Raw genomic sequence first — 26,326 nt, forward strand, 5'->3', positions numbered from 1 at the left:
TATATGTGCTTAAAATATTTTCAATGCTTTTCACATAGATATGTAGGTTGATGGTTATTCATGTGATGAATTGTATACTGCCTTTATGTTTGTCTGTTTTTTAATCATTATTGTAGAACTGTATTGCTTAAATCACTTTTACATAGGCCTATTCTGTCTATAGTGTATTATTTCGTATTATTTTTGATATGGAGGAATTTGTTTCCATTTAAGAGGAACAATAATTAGCGGCATTATTATTATTATTATATCCTGACCAGCGAACGAGTGCGGGTGGCCGGTTTTGGAACTAAAATACAAACAACAGTGTTTCTAACCGGATTAGTTGTAATTAATCTATCACAGTTGTTTTTGCCCTGTTCATAATAAACCACTTCACGCATATGTTCAAGTCAAGACAAACACAATTTCAAAAGTTATGTAAGTTATTTTCTGAACATTTTAAGGGACTGCAAAAAAAAGTACATATACTCTCCATATTAGTTTGGCAATAAATTGCGAATAAACTAACCTCAGTGTTGTACAAAGGAACACTGAGAACTTCGTAGCATTAGAGTGTAAGGAATTCCTACTTCATCTGTTAACAAAACCTCGAAGCTCATCTTTGTGAATCAAAGTAATACTTTGGCAACTGCGCTTTCATTGTTTAAAGCAAGTTTTATTGTGTAGTTTTGAGATAAGGCGTCTTCGAAATTGCTACCAATTTGGACCATGTGATCGATCGATTGACAGTACCTTCAGTAACAAATTTGCATTGAGATCATTTTCGGATGTGCTGCAAAAGACTGGTGACAGAGAAACTGATAATCTAACCGCCTCCGAAGGAAATTTGGATCCGTCCCTAATTAAGATGGTAGATAAAGATAACTTTCTCTGATATCTAACCTGCCATTATTTAGCATGGTTTGGTAATTTAAAAATCCAGTATTTCTACCATATTTTGAAAAATTTATTTAAAAGAAATAAACCCAATGTTACATTGGGGACGGTAGGGGAGCGATTAAAATTTAAAGTGGGAAGCCTGACAATTGATTTCTTATAGCTCCAGTGAAATTCAGAAAAAATGAATTTCATATTAAAAAAGAAATACAAAATACATTTTCATGGTAACTCTTACATTCATTATGTTATTATAAAGTTAATGGTACTTTTGAAATTGATTAGAGTGAATAGATATATTTATTTAAGTAACAAAACCACTTGCGTAAGTTTTTCAAAATATCAAGTTAGAAGAACGAAGTTTGTCTTCCACTGCCATCTCATTGCTCAAAGATACTGGCGATGAAACAATTGGCCGGAAATCGTGCGGTCGCTTCTTACATCAAATCACGAAGAAGATGAGTGCCAATCTTAGATACGTAAGTTCAATTTTTTTTTTTTTTTTTTTTTTTTTTTGGATCCCTCTTGGAACTTTACGTAGCACAATTTAGTACTTACACTTGAAATAAAAATACAGCTGTTTAAAGACGATTGATTGCCTTTGTCTTTGAATTTCATATGTGCAAACAGGATTTGTTAAACAAGACCGTACATCTGATATGTTTGAACTATATGCAACTTATGCTCACGGGCTAAACTCAGTCTTCTGAAGTCAATCGACAAATGATTATGTATTACAGACACAAAGACAACACTAGGCTCCCAAGTTTCAAAATTATATTGTGTATGAAAACAGATAGTAGAATTAATTCTTTGTCACAAGAGACCTAGGGTCTGAAAGAAATTCAGAGGGAGTTCAAAGGGAATTACTATACTCATAAATAAAAGTTGTGAATTTATTGTGTATTGAACCAATGATATTTATGCTTACATTACCCATACGCTGATGTTTTATCGATACTTTTATTTCACATTTACCAAAAGGCTGGATTACGATAATAATCCTAAAAGAAAGATGCATTGTAATCAGGTTTCACAAGGCAATCCCGAAAGACAAGCTATCCAATCCCGTAGCCCTTTAAAAAATTATGGAAAATTTCTTCTTCACTTCCTTTTCCCTCAAATGGTTCACATTCATCGAAAAAATGAAATGAAATTTCTTTAGTTTAACGTCCCATGATTATGCTCTTTATGTTAGAGGAGACAGATGATTAATGAAAGTGAAAGATTGTAAAATTAATTGTTGGGCTCTCACAGAACCACGTACAACAAAGACACATGCGGTAGCCAATAGACCAACGAAGAGAACTTCCACAGTTCTCGAGTGGAAACGTATCGGAATTCTTTCTTAGCTACAACTCAAGAAAATGTCAATCGATAAACATACATTTAAAACAAACACAAGCATCGCGAGCCTTAACTTAATTTAAACTTAGTTACAAGATATTGTGCAATTTAAGCTATCAACCCTTAATTAATCTTTTAGTCATTAACATCTTATTACTGAGTTTTACAGGTTTCTACTGTTTTATAATGAAATCAAATAAAACGTAATCAACTTGTTTATATAATCTGCTTAATACACGGTAGAAATTCACTTGTGTGCTATCTTGTTCTTAAATTGTTAATTTCCATGTATATGCCATTACCCACAATACATCGGCATTACTGCAGGAATAACCATTACTGCATTCAATAACAACTATATAATTTATGGAGTTCTTTATTAAGCGAAACAGATTAGGCTAATTATAACATGTAAACGGCAACTTTTGAAAATCGTTGGATACACTGCAGAGTGACGCTCTCCGTTCCCCTGTCTCACCGCGCTTACCTAGAAACTGATATAAACACAACACTAGCGCCCTCCACGAAAAACCGCACTAATATCCTGGTCACATAATATTATTATTATTATTATTATTATTATTATTATTATTATTATTATTATTATTATTATTATTATTATTATTATTATTATTATTATTTTGTTAACCTTACATTATAAATTTGATAGAATTGCATTTTCCCTAGATTATATGAAACTGGAACTGAATCATTATTTGTTTGTATTTCTGAGCAAATGTAAGAAATGTGGCTTGCTTTATTTGTATTTATGAATGAGATTTACGTGTATTATCAATATGCACACATGACGAAACAAAGAGTCTTAATAACAAAGTGCTCACATCTAGAGTAATGTTAGTCTTAATCTCAGTTCATAGTCCCGAATATACATTCATTCGGCTCTGAGATATCTTGATTAGTACCAAACGTCAAACTGTTGCGTGTAATATACAGGGTGTTTCAAAAGAACACCGATAACTTTTGGGAGGAGACTCCTGACACCAAGATAAGACAAAAAGTATAGACCAATCTGGGTGCACAACTGCTTCCTTTCGGAGTTATAGGCTGCCGAAAACATGAAAAAAATAACTTTAAAGATCCACAGCTCCAATACTATAGGATTTACCGTAGTCGGATCAACGACTTCACTTAGGAACTAGTACGTGCTCTATCCAAATGTCCATGTTTCAGAATTCTGCGGTATTTCCGCAACAATTTTTATAGAGGTAGTTGTTGAGTACTTCAAATTACATGCCCGTAGCCAAACTCCCTCTACAAAAATTGTTGCGTGAGCATAGCAAGATTCAGAAACACCCTGTATAATATAAATAAAATTAGTAATCGAGTACAAGGAATACATATTATACTTAATAAAAATAACTAACCTTTGCATGTTCCAAAATAATAGACTTTAGCTACCAATTTCTAGCCAAGATACGGAATTTGGGAGTACAGAAAAGTTTATATTAATCACAAATAAAAATTAGTATACAGGGTGTCCGAGAAGTCCTTCCCTGATTACAGAAATTGATAACTCAGGCTAGAAATAAGATAGAAATATGAAACTGGTGTTGAATTGTTTACAAACTATAAAAGTTTTGGTCACATCAGTACACTTCCACATGAGCACTCTTGGTAGCACGTAGCACATCTAGGCGATATTCAATTTCCATCCACACATTAGCCAACATCACTGGAGGGATCGATGCAACGACTGTGGTTATTCGTTGCTGCAGGGTTTCAAGATCTGGTAAAACAGAACAAACCTAACACAGACAAAAACTTTTATAGTTTGTAAACAATTCAACACCAGTTTCATATTTCTATCTTATTTCTAGCCTGAATTATCAATTTCTGTAATCAGGGAAGGACTTCTCGGACACCCTGTACTTCCCAATATTAATTTCTACTATTAATATAATATTCAATATCTTGTTTGTTTATACGAAATCAGTTAAATTAAATTTTTCAGACATTATCAACAACTGAGTAAGTCTGTGAAGTACAGGATTAAATAACATTTAATTTTAGCTACTTACAAGTACTCTTGAATACTTCAATATTATTCAAGTATAAAAGATACGTTACCGGGAAAAAATGGTGACGTTACCAGGAAAATAATTGTGTAAAAATAGATGAAAAGTTGATATCGTATACATTGACTTTTCTAAGTGATACGTACACATTAGGAGCTTCGGAACAATAGTTTAATATGACGTTTATTTTAAAGTTTTGCTAATATAGCAGTTGAATTACTTGAATTGGAGCAGTTCAGCGGTTGATGCTGAACGATATCTGCATTTTCCAACCGTCATCGTGTCGATGTACTTCTGCTAAAATACTCTTAATCTGGTTACAAAAATAAGTAAACATATACGTAATGTAAGTGAATAGATATTTTCAGGGTATTTACTTCACTAACATTAGCAGAAAGCCGTACAGACCTTCGTTTCGTGTAAGTCGTGTTACCGAAGTGGTAGACATGGAGGAAATAGTACACTTAATTTCAATACAATTAAAAAGTTTGATGCAATATGTCGCAGAAAAAGACGACTACATACTACATCTCACGTATGGCAAGATAGCCCCCCCACTTTAGAAAATTGAAACAATGACTAGGTCATTCGTTTGTACTACGTTTGTACCGTTTGTACCGAAAATATTTTCGTTTGTACCATTTTCCTTATAGGGGTACCTGAGAGGTCAACTGGGGGGCTATCTTGGCGCCAAGATAGCCCCCCCGGTATCACAGCACAAAAAATTGGAATACACCATTCGAAAGCAAATCGTTTGTACCGTTTGTACCGAAAAGAGTTTTGTTTGTACCCTGATAGTTTTCGAGAAACAGGGGATGACATTTGGGGGGCTATCTTGGCGCCAAGATAGCCCCCCCTATCACAGCACAAAAAATTGGAATACACCATTCGAAAACAAATCGTTTGTACCGTTTGTACTGAAAAAAGTTTTGTTTGTACCCTGATAGTTTTCGAGAAAGAGGGGATGATATTTGGGGCGGGGGGCTATCTTGGCGCCAAGATAGCCCCCCGCATCACAGCACAAAAAATTGGAATACACCATTCGAAAGCAAATCGTTTGTACCGTTTGTACTGAAAAAAGTTTTGTTTGTACCCTGATAGTTTTCGAGAAAGAGGGGATGATATTTTGGGCGGGGGGCTATCTTGGCGCCAAGATAGCCCCCCCGTATCACAGCACAAAAAATTGGAATACACCATTCGAAAGCAAATCGTTTGTACAGTTTGTACCGAAAAAAGTTTTGTTTGTACCCTGATAGTTTTCGAGAAACAGGGGATGATATTTGGGGCGGGGGGCTATCTTGGCGCCAAGATAGCCCCCCCGTATCACAGCACAAAAAATTGGAATTCACCATTCGAAAGCATATCGTTTGTACCGTTTGTACCGAAAAGAGTTTTGTTTGTACCCTGATAGTTTTCGAGAAAGAGGGGATGATATTTTGGGCGGGGGGCTATCTTGGCGCCAAGATAGCCCCACCGTATCACAGCAAAAAAAATTGGAATACACCATTCGAAAGCAAATCGTTTGTACCGTTTGTACCGAAAAAAGTTTTGTTTGTACCCTGATAATTTTCAAGAAAGAGTGGATGGAGTTTGGGAGGCTATCTTGTACGCAAGATTGGCCCCCTAATATGTACTTTTTCCATGACCATTAATAAGTATTATGTGTCTATTCATGTGAATTTATGTGAATTTAGTTCTCTTGATGTACATATCCAAATGAAAAGAAGGACTTGTTGGGAATAACGCAACGTTAAAACTGAATCGGCGAGTGGGAAAACAGTGTGAGTTCAAAATAAGCCATTTTCAGTTAAAGGCGAAAATAACACTAAAGATGTAGAACTACAAGTTGTAATGAAGAGCAGTGCAATTTGGAAGACCTCACACGTTATAACAGAATGCTATAATGTCGACTGTACATTTGTGGCATTAACAAACGAAGGTTCTTTCTTCAAACATCTCAAAATGCGTTTTGTGCACTAGTAGTGTTTTTCCGCTCAACGATTCAATTAAATTTAATCTATTCGTGCCCTTTTCCGTAAATAAATACCGTAAAAAGCATAACGAAGTGTGTACAAATTCAGAAAGAAACTGGATTTACAGAAATAATCTTAAACAAAGAAAATTAAAAGATGAAATGTTTGCTCACCTAAACTGCGTCCTTCCACGTTTCAGCTTTACATCAACTGAAAAAATTAACTGTTTATATCTGTCATTAACGGCTCGAGAAGTTTGCCTCTTTCATAGACAATAGACGAAAGTAAATAGGCCATTGCTGAATAATACGTATTTACTTAAGGAAAAGGGCAGAAATAGAGAAAATTTAATTGAATCGGTGAGTGGAAAACTGCTATAGTCCATAAAACGCATTTTGAGATATTTGAAAAAACAACTTTCGTTAGTTAATGCCACAAATGTACAGTCGACATTATAGCATTCTATTATAACGTGCAAGGTCTTGCAAAATGCACTGCTCTTAATTACAGCTTGTAGTACTACAACTTTAGTGTTATTTTTGCCTTTACTTCAAAATGGTTTATTTTGGACTCACACTGTTTTCCCACTCGCCGATTCAATTCTAACGTTCAGTTATTACTGAAAAATTCATTTTTTTTTTATTTTGATATGCAGAACCAGAATTCCAAATACACATCAATTCACGTGGATAAAAATATGATACTTATTAATGGACATGGAAAAAGTACACATTAGGGGGCCTATCTTGCGTACAAGATAGCCCCCAAATTTCATCCCCTGTTTCTCGAAAACTATCAGGGTACAAACAAAACTTTTTTCGGTACAAACTGTACAAACGATTTGCTTTCGAATGGTGTATTCCAATTTTTTGTGCTGTGATACGGGGAGCTATCTTGGCGCCAAGATAGCTCCCCGCAACAAATATCATCCCCTCTTTCTCAAAAACTATCAGGGTACAAACAAAACATTTTTCGGTACAAACGGTACAAACGATTTGCTTTCATATTGTGTATTCCAATCTTTTGTGCTGTGATACGGGGGGGGGCTATCTTGGCGCAAAGATAGCCCCCCCCCAAATGTCATCCCCTGTTTCTCGAAAACTATCAGGGTACAAACAAAACTTTTTTCGGTACAAACGGTACAAACGATTTGCTTTCGAATGGTGTATTCCAATTTTTTGTGCTGTGATACGGGGGGCTATCTTGGCGCCAAGATAGCCCCCCGCCCAAAATATCATCCCCTGTTTCTCGAAAACTATCGGGGTACAAACAAAACTCTTTTGGTACAAACGGTACAAACGATTTGCTTTCGAATGGTGTATTTGAAATTTTTATGCTGTGATACGGGGAGGCTATCTTGGCGCCAAGATAGCCTCCCGCCCAAAATATCATCCCCTGTTTCACGAAAGCAATCAGGGTACAAACAAAACTTTTTTCGGTACAAACGGTACAAACGATTTGCTTTCGAATGGTGTATTCCAATTTTTTGTGCTGTGATACGGGGGGGCTATCTTGGCGCCAAAATAGCCCCCCCAAATGTCATTCCCTGTTTCTCGAAAACTATCAGGGTACGAACAAAACTTTTTTCGGTACGAACGGTACAAACGATTTGCTTTCGAATGGTGTATTCCAATTTTTTGTGCTGTGATACGGAGGGGCTATCTTGGCGCCAAGATAGCCCCCCCCCAAATGTCATTCCCTGTTTCTCGAAAACTATCAGGGTACAAACAAAACTTTTTTCGGTACAAACGGTACAAACGATTTGCTTTCGAATGGTGTATTCCAATTTTTTGTGCTGTGATACGGGGGGGCTATCTTGGCGCCAAGATAGCCCCCCCCAGTCGACCTCTCAAGTAACCCTATAAGGAAAATGGTACAAACGAAAATATTTTCGGTACAAACGGTACAAACGTAGTACAAACGAATGACCTAGTCATTGTTTCAATTTTTTAAAGTGGGGGGGGCTATCTTGCCATACGTTACATCTCAAACTACTAGTATATATATATTTTTTTGTTTTGATTTATTTTTTATTATATTATATATGGAGAAATGGAATAGATAGATAGGTTTTATATTTTCAGACTGAGAAATTTGTAACTGATGAGGACAATGGTTGGGGATTTCTTTAAGAATTATTATTGTTGTTATTAATTTTATGTTATGAATATAAAATACGACTTACTCTCCAATATTTACACTGCATTATAAACTTTACATCTGTTCAAGTTACTTACCTCCGAAGATATAATAATTTCAGATGGCAAAAATAATCAAAGGAACCGCTTGTGTGACTCATATTATTGTTTGTTTCTCGTTTCTTTTGTTATCTTGAACAGTACTTTCAATTCTCGAAAATTTCGCTATTCTTCAATAACTGTTATTATATTGAATTCTGAAAATTAGTAAATTATATGAAGAAGCAGACTGGAATTTTAGTCAGATTAGTTAATTAGGAATCTCTAATTTTATCACTATCCTAATTATTGATATTGTTAATTTTTTGAACGTTTAAACTTCATCACTTAATGCGAAATTAAGAAGTCTTCTTTGTTTTAATTTTTGAAATCTTTGCAGTAATTACAATTGCTGATGTTTCAATCTTCTTCAAGTGTAAAGTAGGGATAGGTTAAGGAAATGTATTTATTATAACATTCCATAAATGAAAATGACGCATAGTGTAATAACCATCCTTACAATAGTCATATCAAATATCATATACTTTCCAATTTATTTATTACCTTGATTAAACAATATTACTCAAATTTATTTTCAGTTCAACTAGCACATTATTATTTATTTATTTATTTGCTATGTGGCCGCTCAAATTCATCAGTATTGACAAATCATGAAAGTAAAGAATATGACATAAATTATAAAATTGTATGTACCTTCTTGAGTAGTAAAAACTATATTGTAAAACTAGAGATTTTAAAGAGTAATTTCTGTTTTTAATAACAACGTGATTTATAGTGGTATTTCAATCTTTATCTAAATTTAATCTGTCTGTATTAAGTTGTGGACCTTCAGTGCGAATATAGAATGGTTGAAATAACAGTCAGTTCCTTGATCGACAGAATATTGTTTGTTGCCTATTCTAGTTTTCTCAATATCAATTGTAAGTCTGAAATTTGGATCTTAAGTTATATTTTTGAACAGTTTTGATCTCAAATTGGATCTTTATCTCCCTCTTCTATTTCCTAGACTTTTGTATGGGCTTAAGAAATTAGTTTTAAAATGTGACTTTAACGAAAGCATCTCTAAATAACACGGAGAAGAAGACTTTAACAGGATATGAACAATATTTTATCGGTCAAAGAAGTAACTCTAGTTACGAAGTTAAATGCAGTGGAATTTATATTGGGATGAACACATGGAAACTGAAATAAAGAAAACGCCAAACAGACCCTAAAGAAGAAAATGCAATTATCTCAGGTTTATCAAAATATTTATTTGGCATAAACATAATATAAATGATATATATATCTTACCTAAAGCAGCACCACAGATAGAAACAAATACATTTGAATTATTATATATTCAACTTAAGACCCGATAATACGAAATAGAGTAAATTTAGAGAAGAATTGTGATACCACTATAAACATTATTAATAAGAACAGAAAATAACCTTTAGAATCTGAAGTTTTACTACTAAAAGAAATAAACAGTTTTATAGTCTATATCATATTATTTAGTTCTATAATAGTTTGCCACTACTGAGGAATTCGAATAGCCATGCTGTAACAAAATACTACTATTACTATTACTACTACTACTACTACTACTACTACTACTACTACTACTACTACTACTACTAATAATAATAATAATAATAATAATAATAATAATAATAATAATAATAATAAAATAGTAATAATAATAATTTTACGTGTATTAATGAAATGAAAATAAATTTTTAAGTGGTTTATGTAATCAAGATAGTAGATAAATTTAGAACTATAATCAAAGGTTTGAATATACACACTTTTTATTCGTAGATTATTGTACGTAAGTTTCCTTGAACCATCCCCACTTTGTGCCTGAAGAAGGTTGCAGCATCAACATTTCTAATTTTTACAAAGATTTTGAAAACTAAAACACAGGAAGTTAGTTGATGTTCTATTAAGTATATGTGTTCCATGCGTTCAATTATGAATTTGCTTTATTATATGTGTGCAATGTACGTAATACGCTTACAGTATATTTCCAAGCCAAGTTTAGTGCCTTGGTAAGATGAAGTTCTATTGTGTGCGACTGTACCCATTTATGATGTACATGTATCATACGTATATGTATGTGTATATGTGTGTTAGCATGTCTGTGTGCGTGCGTATTAGTGTTTCATTTGTTTTTTCTCTCTCTCTCTTCTTTCTAGATCCAGCCAGCGAAAACACAATTCGTGATGACAGTCAGAACAAAGGTTCCTCAAGAACAAGAGCGGGTACTTTCTTTCATATTTTGATAGGCGTATTCGTCACATTCATATTCAACTCCTACAACTATCAACATTAAAGTAGAACTGATTTTAGTTATTTAAAAAACCTCTGGCAAGAAAAAAGTCCTTGGTGCCAGTGTGTCGATTTTTTTTTTTTAATCACATGTATAAGAACATTTTACTATTGTAAAAGCATGTGAATTAATAACCAGAAAACATCAAGAATTTGTGTGGCAACGTAATATCGTAGAGATCTGATAAGCCTAATGTGCTAAAAGACTATATAGTATATATATTGAAGACTTAGTTCAAAATGTGACAACGAGGCCGATTCTTTTAGTGATGTGGTGGGAACAGGGACGAAACTGATTGGAAGGAAAAGACAAAAGTGTGTTGGTGTAAAGTGTTCAGGGTTCCACAGTACTGTGGGAACATTTTAACTCTGAAAAAAAGGGGGGATTGAATAATGTATTATTTTATGTTTTACAGGACCTAGCCTACTGATTACTCGTCTCGTCCCTGAAATGCCCTCTCATATTTTCCGCATATATATATTTATAAGGAAGATAATTCAAGAACATTTACATTTTAGATTTATTTAACATCATTTCGTATATAGTGTGCACAGACTAAATCAGTACGTAGTCATAGCCCAGCAGTTTTCAGTTCATTTCTAACAGTAGTCTAGGTTCTCGGTTCTGCCGCTGGCTAAAGGAACGTGTTTAAAGTTATTCATATTGGAAAATAATAGGAAAAAAAAATCGTTGCCAGACATGTGCTTATATAATGTAACTATCATTGAAAAAAAATTAAAGATGAGTAACGAAATGAGTTGAATCACTGCCAAGTTTGCGCAGATTTTCGAGTTGTGGTGGCATTTGACTTCCATGTAAGTCGCGCCACTAGCATAAAATAATAATTAAAAAATGGAAGTGAGATTTAAGAAAAAGTGAAAGAGTGAAGGCAGGCATTACAAGTTGTTTTTTCAACTTGTAGGGGTAACATATACTACAGAATACGTTTCCCTGTTATATTGTGATGTGTTATATATTCCTCTGCTCAGGATACTCCAAGCCCTTTCCCGCTATGTTGCCAAAATCAATTAGATAACAGTTCATGGGGCGTCTTTGTAATTTAAAATAAAGAAAACTACTAATAATAAATCATCTAGTCAAATGAGTGGATGTAGAATGGATGACAATATCTTTTAAATATAAACTGAAATTTCTAAAATATTATAATAGGCAAAACTTCTAAAAGCTTGCCTTTCAGAAACGTGGCTTTCATATAACACTAATAATAATAATACTAATAATGAAATTCCCAGAGAAAGAACCAATATAATATATTTTTCTTTTTCAATACAAACACTTCTTAACATTCCAAAAGTATTTTAAATGTAGTGACACTCATAATTTAATTTGTCCCTTGCGCTGTTTGTTAAAAAATTAATAATTTCAAAATACTTAAGAAAGAAGCAGTTGATAATTGTTTTGCTGTTGCCCCTTTATTAATATGTAAGCAGTTTCAAATTATATAAATATGTCAATGTATGCGTAATCATTTACAAGTATAAGCAGCAGTTTTAGCTAAATTTTTCAGTGCCATAATGAACAACATAAATATACTATATACATATGTATAAGATGAGTGATCACTACAGTCAAAATAATATTTCAAATAAAGATATGTAGCTATCTAATTTGCGTCAAAACATATATGCTGAATGGGGCTGGTTGTGCGACGAATACTTTGTTTTTCTTTTTATTACTGTATTATTGTTAATTCTTGATCGCAGAAATGAGTGTGATGTCTATATTTTTTTTTGTTATTGCACTCAATATATATATATAAAGAGAAAAATGTTTTATTCAGCATGATGTTGCAGTTGATTGTCAGCATGCAAGCTTCATAACATTTTCCGTTTTTATTGTTGCTTACTTTTTTTTTTTTTTATTTTGCTATAGTATTCCACTTAAATTTTTCCCACATATACAGAGTGTCTCAAAATATATATAATCATATATATGGGAATATGTTTTAGGTACAGGTACTCCTAAAGTGGTTCAAACGGTATATACATATTAACAATAAGTACGAAGGCAGATATTTTCTAATAAGTATTTTTTGGTTTTCAAAAAAAAGAAAAAAAAAACTTACTCTGATATTTTCTTGGAGACAAAAGAATCTGATGGGGAAGTGTCTGTATTGTGCAATACAGTCTTGCATGATTGTCTGTGCACCCGCCAAGTGCATCTGTGCGTGGTTATCGTAGTCTACTTAAATACTAGGTTCCCTACTTCATAATTTCCATGTAACACAAGGGCGTAAAACAGAATCAATCAATCAGTTATTCGGATATGCTATTACAGTTTTATTCCGTATATGCATTATGTAACAAATTTCTTTGTAAAATAACCTTTAATGAGATCTCTAATACACTATAGCTATTTAGAATAGCTATACTGTTTAATCTACCAGAACTTTGTTGTGGTTACAATAAAATGATGGTATATCATCCATTCTGTTACTTTTTCGTTATCCATTACATAATTTATATCTCCAATATGTAGGAAATTTGACACTACTATAATTAAATTTTTAGCAATGAGTATAACTACATATTCAAGAAATAGAAATAAAAAAAATATATAATTATTACATAGTTCATATTCCGTTATATGCAACGGATAACTCCAGCAGTTAGCACAACCAGAAATGTGTCTAGCAAAGATATATATATATATATATATATATATATATATATATATATATATATATATATATATATATATATATATGGTAATTAGCTCATTACTATACATAATAATCAGAAATTTATTTAAGACACCTATTAGCAAAAATGCTACATTCGGCGTTAAGGGTTAATATGGGAACAAGCTCAACTTCCAATAAAGATACATTAAGAAACTTTTGAAGAGGTAAATAATGTATCTTAGGAACACATCTTTTGAGACACTCTGTGTACTCTTAGAACCTATCTTTCCTGATACGTTTGCTCTGTTTATTAAATTGGCTCAACTTCTGTTTTGTCCAGAAGCCTTGTCACAGGTGTTTAGCTTCTGTACCCGCAATCTATTCTAATCCTTATATACACATACAAATATATATATATAATATAAATATATATGATAAATACATATATTTTTGGTGAGATACTGTGGATGCTTAGTGTGGGAATGATTCTTAAAAGGAGAGAAAATCCGTTTTTATTGATATATTTTTTCTTAGTTATTTGAAAGTGTAGATAGTCCTAATCTTTTACAAGGCAGCTATTCAGTGGCAAGCACACCCTAACCTGGCTTTCTTAAGGTGAGAAACCTTATTATTTTCTTTATATATATAAATATATATACAATTAATAAACGTATATTGTACCATAGAATATGCTAGCATTTTCTTGTGTTTGTCCATAGTCACTTGATAAGACGCCAGCATGACGGGCAATATGTTGGAATGATCTTTTTCCTAGATTTTTCAGTAGCAATTTTTCTTTCTTTTTTTTTTCCTTTAGTAATTCTAGCTGTAAGTATATCATACACACTCTTGGTCACTACTGATTGTTCTTCGTGTAGATGACAATAATCTTGGAAGTAATTATAGTTGTGTCACTTTCTGCGGTGTTTTGAAAAAAAGAAATATATAACGAACGGCTTTTCGAAGTACGTATTTTGTATGTGTGCGTGTGTTAATAATTCACTTTCCCCCAAATCATCTCTTTTATTCTCCTCGTCACTAGTTAAAAAAAAAGAAAAAGAAAAAAAGACATTTTTTATGGGTACAAATATATATATATATATAAATCACAAAGAGTAGTAATAATAATATATTTAAAAAAAAGCTCTGTTATGCTGGAGTCGTTTTCAACAAATAACGGTGATTAAGATCTTTTTAGTGTTGTGGTCTCCGACAAAGACCGTTTTGTGTTAATTAAGCATCAAGCATCTTGTATAAAGACGAACATGAAATAGCTCATTTGCAGCAAAAAAAACAAGAAAGAAAAAATGTACAGAATGATTTTAAGAAATATATAATTATGAAAACAAGAATTGTTGTCCTCATTTCATTCCTATCCTTAACGTAACTTTTTTTTGTTTGTTTGTTTGTTTGAGGTTAATATTTTTAAAGTATAAACAAAATAAATAGAATAAATAGGGACACAGAGAATATAAAAATTAAAAATCTAATTAAGAACGGTACATAAATTTACAATAAGTAATTGAAGCATAATCTATTGTGTTTTGTGCTGTTGTGTGAAGTCATTTTCGTAAGTGCCTTGCCTGCGATGGATGAGCATTAACAACTTAACACTGAAGATTGAACGCACAGCATTTTCTCTGGTCTGGAAGCTCCTGCATGTAGGTAACTATATATCAACGTAACAGCTAGTTAGATGACTGTAGATTATGTAGTTCACACGTATTTCTAGTGTAGAAGTAGAAGTAGTAATTTAACCTTTTATTTATTTAATTTTTTCTCTACTATTTTGTAACAATTTGGCAGCACATACTCATATACTTAACCTACTTTTTTTTGTTGCTAACATCATAATTTCTAACCATTAAATAATATATTTCCTTTTTTTCCCCTCCATTTAAATCAATAAAAACGGATTTACCCTTTGATTATCAGGTAACTAATTTTCGGTTTCTCTTTTATGCTGCTGGGAATTATGGTAATATTTTTTGTACCTATTTTCGGTGCGAACTGAATTTAGAGTAGCCAGTGTTAGAGTTATTATTGCTCTATTCATATATTGCTTAAACGGCATTAAAGCAAATGACAGAAGAACATAAATAATTATTTTCCAATGTCTCCAATTCTTTCCAACAAAATATGGTAATTGGAGTATTGTTCCACCGAATTAAAAAAAAAGCTATGACATATATGAAATATATATTTGAATACCAACCTTAAAATATATCTTATAGAACATATAGAAAACAAACTATTTCTTATTTACTTCTTTTGAAATAATAATACATTATTAAAATTTTATCTTCGTTCATACCAAAAGATTGGGGTATTTCTTGAAGTTCAGCATTCCCCCTTCAACATTCAGTCTACAAGAGGCATAAACTCTAATTCTCGAGTTTAACGTGCAATCTGGGTTTTCACACAAAAGATGAAAACGCTAGCAACTTGGAAACTATAAATGATGCATTGGGTCAATTTGTGAATGTACAGATGAGTTCAGTTAAGTACAAATCATCATTAGAAAACGGCTAAGACTAGTGTCGGATACGGATTTACGATAAGACATTAAAAACCGCAGTACAGTCTAATAGGAAATAAGAATTTTTAATTAAAATATATGTCTACGTAATATGTTTTTTTTTTTTTTTTTAAATACTAATTCGTGCTTCCCTATTGATATTTTTTCTCTTGCTGCCATCTGATACAAACCGACAAGAATATAATTAGCTTGTGTCGATGCTTTTATTGAACTCAAGTAAGAAACAACCATTTCAAGAACTTTGACTGCTTCGGGATTTTATCTTGTACAGCGTAACGTGTGAAAATGGACTATGGACAAAGTGATAAGTTAGGTGATGACGATTTACTGTATACAAATACATGATAAATAATCCATTTAGAGTATGTGTCAAGAAAAAATACCAATATTTCAATGTAAATAACTTCCACAGGATACCAAATTGTATTCTACTTTTCGTTATACTGAAGTTACAGTATCAATTTGAAATTGAATAATTGAATAATAGTCAGTAATCACAATATATTAGGTGCGAAATATACAGCGAACTTTATTATTATTATTATTATTATTATTATTATTATTATTATTATTATTATTATTATTATTATTATTATTATTATTATTATTATTATTATTATTATTATTATAAGTATTCAATGACCTCCCCGTTCTTGTTGAAAATGGTATTGTAAAAACTAGGTAGGTTTCCAAAACCCAAATTAGCGCGAAGCGACGATATCCTTTTATCAGCTTATTTCGTGAATACTAATGAACAAAATGGTGCATGGGTTCCCGGGTTCGATTTCCGGTGCGAGAGCATTGAACGCATTACGGTGATTCGAATTCCAACAAACGAAGAAAGACTTGATGTTTGATTTGAAACAATACCAGAAATACTAGAGACAATACCCCAGGAAAGAAGAAAATGTTTCTTAACTTCTGTTAGTTAAGAATGTGAAATGCTATGTTTAGCAGACTGTAGACACATGAAACATGTCCAGGTGACTCTTCATAGTTGGGAGTGTCCGTCGTGGTTACCCTCGAGAGTATATATATATATATATATATATATATATATATATATATATATATATATATATATATACAGATGGTGATCAGAAAAATGGAAACATCTGTAGTTGGCAACACGTCAGATGTATGGGTTGGCAGTGGTGTCGTGGCGCCCGCAGCGCCGAACCGCTGGTGGTGGTGTGTTAGGTCGGTCTCCATACTACGTCATGCGCAGTGGAACAGCAGTATCCAGTGGCTGCAGCAGACGGAGGTAGTGTAAAATGGGAGACCTCTCAGATTTTCAAAAAGGGCAAATTGTTGGTGCGCGGTTATGTGGAGTCAGTGTGACGGCAGTAGCTACTGTGTTAGGTGTGTCGTGTGGGACAGTGTCGAAGGTGATGACGGCCTACACAGCACACGGGGAAACCACATCGGGGAAGCGGAATAGTGGGCGGATGACAATCATGAGTGACAGGTCACGCCGGGTATTAAAGCGCATTGTCATGCAGAACCGTCGTGCTACTGCGGAGCAAGTGACGGAGGAACTCAATCAGCACCTCCCCCACCCTGTTTCGACAATCACAGTCAGCCGCGAATTACATGACATGAACTTACGGGATCGTGTTGCACGGGCCAAACCGCCCATCAGGGACCATAACGCTTTCGCACGCCGCAAATGGTACCGCGACCATGCAACTTGGACCGTTGAGGACTGGAAACGTGTGATATGGTCGGATGAGTCATCCTTCACCCTATTCCCAACCACGGGCCGTGTTTATGTGTGGAGAACGCCCAAAGAAGCTTATGATCTGCAGTGTCTCCGCCCAACTGTGAAACATGACGGAGACTCGGTGATGCTGTGGGCCGCCATATCATGGTTTTCATTGGGTCCTGTGGTCACACTTAGCGGACGAATCACTGCCAACGATTATGTCGCAATTTTAGGAGACCACTTGCATCCTATGGTCCGGATGTTGTTCCCGGACAATGGCGCCATCTTTCAGGATGATAATGCACCCATTCACACAGCTGGCGTTGTTGCAGCGTGGTTTGAGGAACATCGGGATGAAGTTCAACACCTCCCCTGACCCGCCCAATCCCCAGATCTCAACATAATTGAACATCTGGGGTCCGTCTTGGAAACACGTCTCCGGCGACGATTTCCACCTCCATCCTCTCTCACAGAACTGGCCGATGCCCTGCACGAGGAATGATGTAAAATTCCACTTGCTACCATTCACGACCTCTTTGCCTCCATTCCACGTCGCATCAAGGCTGTTCTGAAGGCGAAAGGTGGCCCGACACCATATTAATCTGGTAAGTTGCAGTTTCGTTCAGGTGTTTCCATTTTTCTGATCACCATCTGTATATATATATATATATATATATATATATATATATATATATATATATATATATATATATATATATATATATATATATATATATATATGTGTGTGTGTGTGTGTGTGTGTGTGTGTGTGTGTGTGTGTGTGTGTGTGTGTGTGTGTGTATAGAACAAGTCGGAGAGTTTCCCACGTTTCGAAAATTCATTAACCAACCTCTATGGAACCAAGTTGTTTTCCGGTGACTATTTCTTCGTGGTGCGTGTAATTGGAAATCTTACCACCATGTATCCTTTATCACTATAAAATTTTGTCAGGATTGATTGAGAAGTTTGAAGTCTACGGGAGATTTTTTTCCGGTGATTATTCCTCCGTTGTACCTGTGATCACGAATCTATGTTCTTATCAGTAGCCACTATTTACCACACACAATTAGGTTAGAATGAATTGGGCAGTACAAATATGATGCGTGCACAACCAATTTACGTACATGAGTTGGGAGCTATGCTCGCTTCGCTCAAAAAACTCATACATTCCTTTTATTCGTATGTACGATTATGACCATTTGAAGTTAGGAAAGGCAGATTTAAGATTTTGTAAGAACCAAATGATGAATAAAAATTAAAGATCTAAATATCAGTAACGATACATAAAGTTTTATAAGTACAGCTTGGATTTTTAATGATGGACTTACAATGTTGGACCAAATAATATTGTTTGAAAACTAGTGCTACAAAATAAAAAATATTGAACAATGAGCAAAACGTGGCATGCATTGGAGTTAGAATATCAGTAATTGACACAATACTGATGAATTGATACAAATAAATTTGCCAATAATTCAGGGTTTATACGTAATTTATTTTGTACATTCTGACACGATTTCTCCCTATTGTCACAGGTTATGAAAATGAAATGGCATAGATTTTACTTATACTTGTTTCAGAAGGAGATACATAAACGCTTTCCTTCATATATATATATTAATACTATCACCGGTTAGATGAATGAAAATAACTTTATTCACAACGCTGAATTGCTAGTTTGAACTTACAAATTGGCCTCAAGCTCTTGCTCAAATGCTCAAAATAATATATATTATTTCATTAACTATATATATTATTATTAAGTATATATATTTCATTAACTATAGTATTATTTTGAGCATTTCAGCAAGAGCTTGAGGCCAATTAGTAAGTTCAAACTAGCAATTCAGCGTTGTGAATAAAGCTGTTTTCATTCATCTCAACCGGTGGTAGTATTAATACTGTCGCTAAAACCTTGCCAAAATGTTTCTTTGTAAAAGATATGTATTAACTAAACCTTCATTGGTGCGAATTCAAACCAGTCATCCGTTGGCAATTTGCAGTAAAATTCTAACTCAGTTGATATTCTTATTCAGGAAGCATTGACATTTACTTATTTGACGGTGTAATTACTTCATTGTACTTTCTAGTATTTAACATTAAAATGAATATGAAAATATCGATCAAAATATGATAGAGAGCATCTTCTCAGTAATTTTCTCTCAACCTACATTAAATGACCAAAAATACAATCATTGGTATTAGCTCAAAGACTGATTTACTTATTTATTTTAAATAAGTTTTTTTTAAGCTAATATACTTTAAAAATGAGTCAGAAGTAGTATTTCATTTTTTTATCACTGAGAACTGCAGTAAAAGAAGAAAGGAAGAAAGAAAAAGTAAATCACAGTAATAATAATAATAATAATAATAATAATAATAATAATAATAATAATAATAATAATAATAATAATAATAGTGCAAATGAAACCTAAAATTATTTCTGAAATATTATTAGCATTTAACGAGGAAAATGTCCAAAGATGAGACATAGACCGATCAACAGAATTTATTAAATTGAATAAAATGTAAACGGTGATGCGTAGTTTTCGAAAAATTGAAATGAAATGAAATCTTTAAGTTTTACGTCCCATTGTTATGCCGACTAGGCTAAAGAAGACGGTGATGATGAGAAATGAATGAAATGATGGAATGAAGAAAGTGGGAGGAAACGGGAGAATTTCGAGAAAACCCACGCATACGGTGTTTGTCCACCACAAAGCTAACTTGGCACGAGCTAGGATCGAACCAGGGACCCCATGCACCGCGGCCCGCTGCGTAGTTTTCGAGAAAGGGAGGAAAACAAACTTCTTGTTTAATTTAGAATATATATATATATATATATATATATATATATATATATATATATATATATATGCTATATGAGAACTATGCTACGTACGGAAGTGAAGCTGATACTGAAATAGTGTTGTAAAATTTCCGGAAATTTTGAATTGGCTGGTAAAAAACATTTTTTTGTGGTTTCTTTCCGGAAAAATTGGGAAAATAACAAAACTCTTTGTATTAGGTTAGTTTTACTAGTAATGGAACTTTTTTTTTCGAACGCGTGAAAAATGTAAATATAGAAATTTCAATATTGTGAATATTCAAAACAGAAACATTCGAAAATAAAACTCTTGTAATAATTCGTGAAAATTAATAGTCTGCACTCATTTCCTTTATGTGTCTTTTAGTCGTTTATTCCTGGTTGTGCATTAATTACTTAAATGCGAACTTTTACAGTTGCATACAAGTCTATCATCATGAAGGGTTACTGTTGCAACAAATAGGACCTTTGAATGAACCTGAGTTCTTAATGTGCTCGTCGATCTAGTGAAATTTCCTTAATTTTAACCAAATTACTTCTTAAAAGAAAAAGCAGTAGACAAATTTCACTAACTAAGACATATAATTACTATTTAATATTCAAATACAAACTTTAATATAAACTTTAAGTACAAAATTTTGTAGATAAACAAATACCTTTTTTCTAGTGCGACAAATTATCTACATAGATGAAAATGAAAGTGACTATATTTTTGAACCACCAGACTGATCTCGATAAAAATTTTCAACATAGAATATATATATATAAATGATTGAAAATAGCCGATGTCAGTGTCGAATCCATAGTTTTCAGGGCCGCTGAAATTAACAGTGACATTTCCGATGCAGTTTAAATCCAAATTCAACGCTTAAACTTTAGGGAGGGGAAGGGGGTGATATATATATATATTTAAAAAAAAATGATCGAAAATGACTGATATTAGTGTCGAATCCAAAGTTTTTGCAGTTGCTGAGATGAACAGTGATACTTGTAATGCCGTTTAAATCCAAATTAACCACAGTGACCTGGGGGCGGGGGAGAGGAGAGATATACAAATGAGTGAAAATGACCAATATTAGTGTCGAATCCATAGTTTTTGGGATTGCTGTGATGAACAGTAACACTTCCGATGCCGTTTAAATCCAAATTCAGGCCCACAACTTGGGTAGGAAGAGATATATAAAAGTGACTGAAAACAGGAGCGTCATTTCAGCTTTTGCTTGGTGGGGGGGGGGGAGGGCAATATCCTTGATATAAGTATTTCGCACTTTTCACGGATTTACTACTATTTTATTGATAAATCTCAAACTAAGGTTGGGACAATTGGCCCTCCCTGCCCCCTAAATGACGCCCCTGACTGAAAATGGCCGATATTAGTGTTAAATCCATAGTTTTCGGGGTGGCTGAGATGAACAGTGACATTTTCAATGCCGTTTAAATCCAAATTCAGTCCCCATTAGATATTCCTAAGGGGAGGGGAAAGGGTGACACGTAAAACTAATTGAAAATGACTGATACTAGTGTCGAATTCATTATTTTTGGAGTCCCTAAGTTCATTGGTGACAGTTTTGGTGCCCTTTATACCCAAAATGAAACATATTCTCCCCGTGCGAAGAATGGGTATTCTGTTAGTTTTTAATAATAACGAACGAAAGTTTCACATGTTAAATTCTTTAATATATTTGTCGCTGCTGAAATTTACACACATGTGCGATGTATGTGTGTGTATATGTAAATAAGATTCTCTCTCTTTTTGAGTTGTTCGAAAAATATACAAATAATAAAGAGGAATTTTTATGAAATCAGAAAACTAAAAAGTAAAATTAAAAGCTGTTACTTTAAGTATTTTTCCTGCTAGCGAAATACGTTGTGTATATATGCTGCAGACACGTTACAGCAAATAAGATTAGTATCAGGCGAAGAAACAGTTTTAAAATTATATTTTCCGGGTTTTGCCAATATTTCCAAACAAAAGATTTTTTTCTAATGGGTTCAAAATTTCCGGAAATTTTACACACCACAAGGAAGATACGTATCTCCATAAAATATATATTTGATTTTAACATACTGGTATTAACTAAAATGATTCTGGCCCTGTTATTTTAACACTTCCCTGCCATAAAACGGTAACTTTATAAGATTACTGAAGATAATTTAAATGCTTCGATATTAATTAATCTAACTAGGATTATATTTTAGGATTTTTTGTAGCCATAACTCCATTCTATCACGGTGCTAACTTTAAAGGAGTGGTACAAATATATTTGTTGCCACAAAATTTCCCTATTCTAATACAAGAAACATAACTACTCAATGATCTTAACTGTAAATATGGCAGTTAAGATTACTATCTAGTAGTAAATATAAACTAGTAAATATAAAATAGTTTTGATTTTAAAAGCATAATGTAGTAAAATATTAGAAAATTTTAATTTTTCCCAATTTTTCCGTTTATTCCCAAGCTCGGGAAAAAACGGCAAAACACTTTTTTTTACCCAAAATTTCCGTTTTTTTTTTTTTCCCCAAACCTTTACAACACTATACTGAAATATATCCACAATAAGCTTTTCATTATGACATTAGTAAATTTCTAGCTAATATGTGTTGAAGATTTATTTTAACTAAAAAGTATTAGGGTAAACAAAGTCACTATGGACGAATTGCGATTGTACTATGTAATGATGAAACCATAAAAGATGAAGTATACATTTAAAGTGGAGTGGAAAGTTTATTCAGATATATTTTGGTGGAAGGTGTCTCCCTTCCTATGAAAAAATTAAGAAATTAATATACTTTGAATGGTGTTTATATTTCGATATTTTAAAAACCATATCTGAGGACATATATTCTTATCAATTTAATGGAAACACTTCTGGGTTGGCAACGATTAGGCGGACCGTAGGACCGAGCTGTTTGTGGTTCTATATTAGGAGAAACTCCGTACTATGCGAGAAGTGGTAGAAGGCAAGTATGCAGTGAACTGAGCAGACGGTGATAGTGTACAGTGGACGACTTCTTCGATTCGCACAGAGGACAAATAATTAACGCTCGGTTATGTGGTGGTGAAAGTGACAAGAATGTTAGATGTGTCGTGAGGGACAGTGTCCAAGGTGATGATAACCTACAAACCCTATATCGACGAAGAGGAACAGTGATCAAAAGAAAACTTTCAGCCATAGGTCCCGCCAGGTAATAAAGCGGATTATCATTCGAACAGTCGTGTGACTGTGACGCAAGTGACAGAGGGACTCAAGCAGCACCTCCCACAGCCTGTGTCGACAATCACAGTCCGCCGCGAGCTACATGACATGGATATACGGGGTCGGGTTGCATGGGCAAAACCGCTGATATGGGATTACAACGCTTTTGTACCACACTAATGGTGTCACGAACATATAATACGAACCGGAACCGCTATTAACGGGAAACTTGTGATATGATCAGATGAGTCATAGTTAACTTTTTTTCAAACCACAGGTCGTGTTCGTGTGGGAAATGCCAAAACAAGCGTATGATCTGCAGTGTCTCCGCAAACCATGAAACATACTGTGAGCTACAATATTCTGGTTTTCAGTAGGCTGTGTGCTGACCCTTACTAGTGGCGCCACTGCTCATGATTATGTCATTTTAAGGGAACATGTGCATCCTACGGCTCAGATGTTATTTCCGAGCAATAACGCCATATTCCAGGATGATAATGCGTCCATTCACACAGGTGAAGCTATTGCAGTGCGGTTTGGAGAACATTGGGATAAAGTTGAACATTCCCGTGATCCGCCAAATCCCCGGACTGTTATTGAATCTTTATTGTCCGTTTCGTAAACACGAATCCGACGCCGATTTCCGCTTTCATCCTTTCTCATGAAACTGAGTGGTGTATTGCATGTGGTATGGTGTAATATCGTACGTGCTACCATTCATGACCTCAATGACTTCATTCCACATCGTATTAGATTTGTTCTGAGGGCGAAAGGTTACCCAACGCTATATTAATATGATAAGTTGCACTTCTTTCGGGTGTTTCCATTAAATTGATATGTATAAGTTTATACGTAAGTTCTCTTCAAGTAGGCAATAAACCTGCGAACACACACGATGAAAGCAAACGCTGTAACATGACTGCTTTTGTAAACTTCATAACTGCACACTGACGAAACTATTGTTTAGTATAGTACAATACATTGAACGTTGATCAGATTTGTATACATATTTTTTTTAAAAAAAACTGTGATAACGATCAGTGTGTGTGACTAACGACACTACAATTCCATGAAGAAGAAGAAAAAAGAACGTTAGGAGGAAAGATTTTCCACCATGGTCAATATACAAATATTGTGTGTTTTCCTCGTCATTCTCTAACAGACAGCGCTATTCTAATGTATAGTCAAGGAAATACAAAATGTTCTATCCCTTTTGAATAGTTGTAATTAATATTTTATACCCCTTCAGCTTAAAAAACGCAATAAAAGTTTCCAATGCTACGAAAAGAACCACATTATTGTTGTAAAGTTTCTATTGGCTTCATGCCAAAGGGCATGTTCAGGATATCCATGTAAAAAGTAATGTCGACCATTTAGTCATCATAGGTAGGAACCCTTCCTAAGAGTTGCACTGTAGAACTTATTAAAAATAATAATAATAATAATAATAAAAAGCCTGAACTCATGTAGAGAATAGTCTGAAAAAAAATTAAAGAATAATAATCTGCCTAGAACTCTTTTTTTTTGAAGGGAAAGGCAATCGAACGAAATATTTGCGATTTTAACTTAACTATTTAATAAATGTGTTTACAAATAGGAGAGAGAGAGCAAACGGAATAGAACTCATTGTTCTCACTGAATAGGTTCAAACCTAACCTCTCTAGTCTAAAAGAGAGTCAGGTTCTTTAGTTCTTTGAGTTTTCCTCACTGGTCAATACTATCCCGACTACTTACGTACATTGTGTGCCCCAAATGACATTAACATCCGCTGCAATGAGAACTTTCTTTGTTACTCTTCTGAAGTATTCTAGTTTGGCGGATGCAGATTTATGGTTCTCACAAGAACTATGCTCTAAGTGTTTATAATGAGAAAATTATTTTAAAAGATCAGATAGGATGCAGGAAATCTCACTTGGGAAAGTACTTTCGTTCCTTTGGAGAGGTGGATTTAATTAAATAGTTCCTGATCTTTAGTTCTCCATCTGTACGAACCAAAGCTTTATTTAGCTTGATGGCTTCAGGTGAAATAACAGTATTTTCAAAGATTTTATATGTATCTCCTTGTTGAGGTACACGAAAATAAGCCATTGCAAAAATGTCCTCCTCCAAAGTCTCGTCACTAGCTTTTATAATATATAGAGCGAAAAGTATGCTGTATCAAAGATCTGCTCAGTTTCTCCTGCCAGTTATATCGTATTATTTAAGAGCTGAAGAAAAACGATGATATGTATATCATAGTGTATATATGATATATAATCACGTAATTAGCAATGGCTGAAATAAATATGACTTAGTGATTGGGGCTTTGTCTTCGCTCGACTCCTTTGTTAATATATTTCAATTGACTTGCGATCGCACGCCAAAAAATGCAGATTTTTTTTATGATTCCTAGCTTTAAAAAGCCCAAAAGGTGCAGAAATTACATTATATGGATATTTTATAGTGGATTCTAAGTCTGACACAGAGACTAGATTTAACAAGATGAATTTTTGAAACTAATATAGCATGCTTTCCATTAACAATGTAGTTCTTAATAGAATGAATAGAAGCTTATATCTGGATTTATTTTTTTATCGAAACAGATAAATAAGTATTTAATATTTTAATAACTAGAGTTTTAATGTATTTTTCTATACGTCGCAAAATTATTTCAAATGTGATTTT

At 33.7% G+C, this 26,326-nt stretch overlaps 1 protein-coding gene across 2 annotated transcripts in view; it reads left to right on the top strand.

The window, feature by feature from the left end:
- The window catches only part of Fas2 (neural cell adhesion molecule fasciclin 2), an 858,867-nt gene that overhangs the window by 800,554 nt on the left and 31,987 nt on the right, over positions 1 to 26,326 (top strand). For both annotated transcript variants that reach the window (XM_081772029.1, XM_081772030.1), the window contains one exon: positions 10,614 to 10,679. In XM_081772029.1, the coding sequence (XP_081628155.1) occupies positions 10,614 to 10,679 (66 nt within the window). The remainder of the gene's footprint in view (positions 1 to 10,613; positions 10,680 to 26,326) is intronic.

This window comes from Thermobia domestica, chromosome 9 (genome assembly GCF_964235325.1).
Source record: "Thermobia domestica chromosome 9, izTheDome1.hap1.1, whole genome shotgun sequence".
Lineage (NCBI taxonomy): Eukaryota > Metazoa > Arthropoda > Insecta > Zygentoma > Lepismatidae > Thermobia > Thermobia domestica.